At 32.7% G+C, this 6,800-nt stretch overlaps 2 protein-coding genes across 2 annotated transcripts in view; one reads left to right on the forward strand and one right to left on the reverse strand.

Annotated features, from left to right (window-relative positions):
* The first annotated feature begins 1,124 nt into the window (after positions 1-1,124).
* Positions 1,125-2,992, forward strand: LOC105140382 ((R,S)-reticuline 7-O-methyltransferase-like). The gene is made up of 3 exons (XM_011047183.1): positions 1,125-1,304; positions 1,937-2,526; positions 2,675-2,992. The coding sequence occupies exons 1-3, from the start codon at positions 1,139-1,141 to the stop codon at positions 2,975-2,977; spliced, it is 1,059 nt and encodes a 352-aa protein (XP_011045485.1). The 5' UTR covers positions 1,125-1,138; the 3' UTR covers positions 2,978-2,992.
* LOC105140381 ((R,S)-reticuline 7-O-methyltransferase-like) overlaps positions 2,780-6,800 on the reverse strand; it is a 34,184-nt gene continuing 30,163 nt past the window's right edge. Inside the window, exon 4 of the mRNA XM_011047182.1 lies at positions 2,780-2,816. Coding sequence (XP_011045484.1) covers positions 2,803-2,816 — 14 coding nt within the window. The 3' untranslated portion in view covers positions 2,780-2,802. The remainder of the gene's footprint in view (positions 2,817-6,800) is intronic.

Below are 6,800 nucleotides of genomic sequence, written 5' to 3' on the forward strand. Positions count from 1 at the left end.
AGAGCTCCCACCAAGGCAGGGATGCTTTATTTTAATTAACTAAATCAAATCAAAGCAACTTGAGACAGCAAGCGCAAAGCACAAAGCATGAAAATATTTGTTTGAAATATACATACATGTGCTAAATAAAAAAGTAGTGCACTTTACTCCATAAATTGTCTATATATATATATATATAGACACACACATGTGCGAAATATAATTTTTTAGAGACATGCAATTTATCCTTTTGTTTACACTATTTTCTTTAACATGTTGCGTGTTTTTGTATGTGTATAGTGGGTTACAGGCGGTCACTTTGATTTTTTATTTTATATTTTTTGTTCTATATAAAACCCATACTCCCTCCCCTTAATTTCACACCAAACAATATAGCCCTACTTGCTACAATTGCCATAGTTTCTTCCTTCCCCTTGTCTCGTCCTAAATTTCCTTTCTTTCACTTTGTTTTTCTATATATTAAAACCATACCTGAAGAAGCTCCTATGAAAAACTTGGATTGTGAAAAAAGTAGAAAGACTAAAATTATACTAATCTATAAAAAACATATAACCAAAAAAATTAAATTATACTATTATCTCCCAAACTTTTGGAGGGTGAATTTAGGCTTGTTGGAAAAAACAGAAATTGAGAATGGCATCACAAGATATATATACACTGCACACATTATGCTTACCTCTCACTCTCACGTCTTTATTTATAGAAGAAATATGAGGGTTTTGGCAACAACCCATGTACAACCTAATAAATAGTAATTAATTACTACCTACTACAATATAAAAATTATGGTTGTTTGAAAAAGATCGACAAATTTGCTACATATAGTTAGCAACTTCTCAACATCCAACATTAATTTTATAAATAAATTAGATACCGTTAGGCAACAAATAGCCTGTAATCACAAATTTTCGGCAGCGTAATTCAACTCCTGATATTCAATTAAACTCGTAATTGATATTATTCTAAAGCCAAAAAACTTGATATATCGGAGGACAACTGTACAAGTTGAAAATTAATGTCCATATAATTTTCTATATAACATAGATACCGTTAGTCTATAAAATTTGTATCCATTCTATTATCTCACATACTTTTTAGAGGGTGTACTTAGGCTTGTTGGGAAAAACAGAAACTGAGAATGGCATCTCAAGAGGCAGAGGCAATGTTAAAAAGCCAAGTTGAAATATCGCAACTCGTGCTTGGTTTTGCTGATTCTATGGCTTTGAAGTGTGCGGTCGAGCTTCGACTGGCAGATATTATAAATTCTCACGGTCGTCCAATCTCTCTGTCCCAAATAGCTGCAGGTTTCAACTCTTCCGTTAATCCTTTTCTCTGTTTACGTAAATATAGCAATTAAATTACAAGGATTACTATGCATATCATTCTACTGTTGAAAACTACAAAGTCATTTTGGTAAATTTAATTATAATAGGTTTTAAGAGTTCATAAAATATTGGTCAAGTAGTTTTACATTTAGACGTTTTATTTTGACCATTAAAATGTAGCCCAAGTGAAAATTTTATTCTCCCTTTTCAAAGAAATTCAAATCCGGATCTCTCCGTTATAACCGAAATCTTTTATTTTAAATACATAATCGATAAAATTATGTAATTTTTCCTTAAATTATCCTAGGACTTCATATAAATGTTTCAAATGTATACTATAGTTTACTCTCTTTGTATATATGTTTTATGATATGTTTTCATATGTTAGAATGAGATGTTAAACATTGCAAGGATATGAATTTCATATTTTGAAGATGCTCAAAAATAGCTTAAACTAGGTGCCACTTGAGCAATATTCTGAAGCCTCAACTTAGCAGAAAATCTAAAAAATAAGCAAGTTATATTGGTTAATTACATCTTATGAAATGAAAATTACCATCGCTTATGTTGCAAGATACAGATTTTTTTTCTTGTATCCCTCATGATTTCAGGTATTAACTCACCTAGCTCGGGCATTTCTTCTCTTGCTCGTATCATGAGATATTTGGTCAGAAAAGAATTTTTTACTGCACACCCCCCATCAGATGGAGGAGAAACACTCTTTGGGCTGAATCAAAAATCAAGATTGCTAATACATGACTCTGAACAAAGCCTCGCTCCTGTAGTAATCATGCAACTCAATCCATGGCTCCTAGCACCGTGGCATTGCTTGAGCCAATGTATCAAAGAAGGTGGCACCGCTTTCTCGAAGGCTCATGGATGTGAAGTGTGGGATCTTGCGTCTCGAAATCCTGAGGTCAACAGGATTTTCAATGAGGCCATGGCATGCACATCAAAGATCGTGATGAGGGAAATTTTATCACAATACAAAGATGGTTTCAACAATATTAGATCATTGGTGGATGTTGCTGGTGGTATTGGAGGACATGTAGCAGAGATTGTCAGGGCCTACCCACACATTGAAGGAATAAACTTAGATCTGCCACATGTTGTAGCAACAGCACCAAAATATGAAGGAGTTTCCCATGTTGCAGGAAATATGTTTGACGCTATTCCTAATGCTGATGCAATTTTCATCAAGGTCAGTGCCCTGTTAGAAATTTTATGGGGGCTCAAATTAATATAACGATAGATAATTCATCAGAAAAACAACGATAGATATCCTTTTCTTGAGCATGAGTTTTTACATATGCTTATTCTTTCTTTTTTTCTTTTTTGTATTTTTGCAGCGGATATTGCATGATTGGACCGATGAATCATGCGTTGAAATTTTGAGAAATTGCAAGAGAGCAATACCTGAAAAAACTGGAAAGCTTATCATAGCTGATATAGTTCTACAAACAGATGATCATTGTGATCAACTTGATGATATAAGAATGGCAATGGATTTAGCGATGTTTGCAGTGACCACGGGTGGGAAGGAGAGAACTGAGCAAGAATGGAAGAAATTATTAGAGGAAGGAGGCTTCCCTCGCTATAAAATCATCAAGATTCCAGCTTTGGAATCTATTATCGAGGCTTATCCAGAGTGAAATATAAATTTGTTATAGTCATAATTGTTGAAGTTTGCTTCAAGTTGCTGTCAAAGACTCTGTTTTTACTTTTATGATTTTTCTGCAGTAATAAAGAGCTATCCTTCCATGGCATGATATGTTGCTATAAGTTAACATTTCAGTTTTTCTTGTTTCGATATATATGTAAAGATTGCTATGAACGTTAGGCAATCTATTCCTTTCATTTTCAATAAAACTGTAATAATCATTCGCTGGTTTAATTCTCTTTCTACTTTCTTTCTTCACTCAAACACTCAAACACTTAAAACACTTCCAATAATAATATATTCAATAAGTAAATTACGTCTGCGATTCAGCAGTCAATAATAATATTAGGCTATAATCCGACCCGTGTAGCGCCTTTCACTAAACTGTATGCATAGATTCTTATAGATTTATAATATATTATTGATTATGCTTGTCGCTCGTGGTTGTAATCTATAGAAACTAGATGATTATATATATGTTTTATAGTAAAGACGTTTTGGATTAGTCTTTATAACGTAACTAAGACTCGATCCAGCAATCACAGAGCTAGGTCAGCGCGGATTTCCCCTAGCCTTGGATCGATTCTAAGAACCAGACTCTTTGAATCTATCAACAATCAATATACAATATTACACGAAGAAAAAGAACATTTTCGATGGTGAGAATTGAACTTCTAACTTAATGAGTTAGAAGCACATTCTCCTATATTGCTACACCACAATCTTTGATGGTAGAAAATAATATAATAATAACAATGGTAATGGATTTAGTGATGTTTGCACAGTACTCCACACCTGGGAAGGAGAGAACTGATCAAGAATAAAAGAAATTATTAGAGGACAGAGGTTTCTCTCGTGATGAGCTCCTATTTTATTGCATGGGCTTGAAGGTTGGGCCCTAGTCTACGATAAAGTCATTAATTTTTTAGTTCCAGCAAGTTAGCTTACCCTTCAATGATAAAAGCATAGGTAGATCATTGTTGTTATCGGCAAAAGATCATTATAATATTTAACAGTTTTTACTGATGGATCAAATACATTGGTGTAAGATTGCCACTTCATCAATAAATTTTTTATCGATTAATTCACCAATAAAAATTGTCCGTCAGCATAGCATTCATCAGCATAGCATTCATCAGTAAATCCACCCTTTATCATTGATTCTGTTGGTAAAAAAATAAAATACTGATGGTTTTATAGACAAAAAAAATATGCTAAAAAAAATAATCCTGTAAGAAATATATCGACGAATATATTTTGTTAATAATAATAGCATATGTAGTAAATATTTTTCAATTCTCAGTAAAATGTCGACGAACGATATCCGTCTGTATAACCATTAGTGAATATGGCATTTTCAGTAATTTTTTTGCAACTCTCGTAAAATGCCAACGAAATCTTTTCTGTCTATAGAGATGTCTAGTAAATCCACCTTTTATCATTGATTCTGTTGGTAAAAAAATAAAATACTGATGGTTTTATAGACAAAAAAAATATGCTAAAAAAAATAATCCTGTAAGAAATATATCGACGAATATATTTTGTTAATAATAATAGCATATGTAGTAAATATTTTTCAATTCTCAGTAAAATGTCGACGAACGATATCCGTCTGTATAACCATTAGTGAATATGGCATTTTCAGTAATTTTTTTGCAACTCTCGTAAAATGCCAACGAAATCTTTTCTGTCTATAGAGATGTCGGTGATTGTGGTATTTCCAGTAAATATTTTTCAACTCTCTGCTAAATACTGATGGAAATATTTCTTCTATAAATCCGTTGGTGGTGTTCTTTAATTTTTTTAGAAAAACATTTAGAATAAATAATATAAATTAATAGTAAAAAAACCAATTATGCAAATAAAATTATATGAAACATTAAAAATATAAAAATAAAGTTTTATATTCATTACAAATTTAATGTGTTTCCATAAAAAAAAATTAAACTAGAACAATGGCGAGTTGGAGGAAGAGGAGGAGGTGGTGGAGGCTAGTTGTTCCCAAGATCAAATAGCCAAAAAAGAGGTGCATATGTATCACCCATATTTTATCTCATGTCCAAGACCATTTGGCGAAGTTGTTCATAATTCATCAAGAGTTGCTCATATTTTTTGGTGAGATGAGTCGTGTATTATTGCAAGGCCATGAGCTTTTTAGATTGGGTGCTCGATACTGATTGGAAGCTCCCAATGACTGAGGCACTACAAGCCGCCCGCAAGTTCTCAGCCATAGTGTTGGAGAGCCTGTACGCCTAATTTTTATCGAGTTCACCAGATGATTCTACCTCCATCCATAAATCCGAATCGAAATCCAAATGGGTTGAAGGATCATTCTTATATCTCTCCCTGAACTGGCTATTATAGGTCTCTTGAAAATGAAAAAAATAAATCATCATATTCAATTCAATAAAAATAATAACTTACTAAATAAAATGATTGAATGAACATACCATGGAGTATTGAGCATGGTTGTCAACGAACTATTACATCCCCTTTTGGCGGTCTTCACTTTGCTCGTGCCTCTCTACAAAGAGCTCCATTGTGCTCGACTCACATCCAAGAGACGTAGCTTGTAAGAAAAAAATTAATTAAGTAACAACAAATTAATTAATGATATATTTTATTTAAATTAATCTTATCATCCGTTTTGCATGTGCAGCAAACAAAACAGAGTTGCCGATGTGCGTGGTCACCAAACCATGAATCCGTTTCAGCATCGGATTGTGAGCGTCATATGAACTACTTAGACATCACGTGCTCAATATATTACAGCCATATATCCCCCGGGATGTACGGTGGTTTGAAACCCCTAGAAACCACCATGTCATTCTAGCCTTGTAGACCGTTATCTCTCGCGTATTTTTTTGCTTTTTTTATGATTCATAAGAAAAATCACGCAAACTTCTTCCATAGTGATAAATTAGATTTTAAAACATATAATTTTTTTAAAAAAATATCGTATTGTTTTCGATATTACCTAGTTGCCGTATGATTTTCTCACACCCTCCTCGCAACATTGTCATGCGCGCTGTCCCACTAGAATTTGTACTGTGTATGAATAATTTATTTAAAATAAAAATAAAAATTTATTTACAATTTGATTAGTACTTAAAAATGTATTTTTTTATTAAGGTTTTATATTATCATTTTGCATTTGAAGTATCAATAACTCATTAACTAAAACATGTTTTATACTAACATATCTAATAATATAAGATGCTTTTAATTTATGGTAAATGTTCATTTTAAATATAGGCCTATCACATAAATAAAAAGATTGATTGATGAGTTTAAGAACTGAAATTGAAAGGACAAAGAGATGACCAAAGTTAGAAAAGAGATGTTGTTGCAGTCCAAATCGGAACACTGTTTAGTAATTGGGTAATATCTGGAGCTATACATCTTGGATTTATGTCTACTTTATATGGATGGAGAGGTAAGACATAAGCCTACAACTTTCATGCAGAGCCTAAATTTAAAAAGGCCATTTTTAAGTCCAAATTGTAGCAACAACGAAGAAATTTGAATCTGTCCTGCAGCCCAAACACTGTTCAGTATTTGGCCTATATCTGGAGTTATAGAAGTCTAAATGACCTTAATTTTTTTTCCTAGAAAGATGAGATAATTTCCTAGAACTTTCATGTTTTTAAGTGGTTCCAATTCTGACATTATCAATGACGTTTTGGGCAGACAAGAGAAGATAAGGATTATCATCAAGTTAAGAGTTGGCCACCCACTCATCAATTAGTCATCAAATCAATAGTTTCTAATTTTGGCCTATAAAAGGAGGTATTTACCATGCATTTAGGCATCTT

The sequence above is a fragment of the Populus euphratica genome, unplaced genomic scaffold, assembly GCF_000495115.2.
Source record: "Populus euphratica unplaced genomic scaffold, PopEup_1.0 scaffold106.1, whole genome shotgun sequence".
NCBI lineage: Eukaryota > Viridiplantae > Streptophyta > Magnoliopsida > Malpighiales > Salicaceae > Populus > Populus euphratica.

What these genes read in the sequence shown, in the direction of transcription:
- LOC105140382 (XM_011047183.1), top strand. Translation starts at nt 1,139, where the DNA reads ATGGCATCTCAAGAGGCAGAGGCAATGTTAAAAAGCCAAGTTGAAATA. An exon ending in TCTGTCCCAAATAGCTGCAG is followed by an intron (nt 1,305 to 1,936) that starts GTTTCAACTCTT and finishes TCATGATTTCAG; the next exon opens with GTATTAACTCACCTAGCTCG. An exon ending in CTGATGCAATTTTCATCAAG is followed by an intron (nt 2,527 to 2,674) that starts GTCAGTGCCCTG and finishes GTATTTTTGCAG; the next exon opens with CGGATATTGCATGATTGGAC.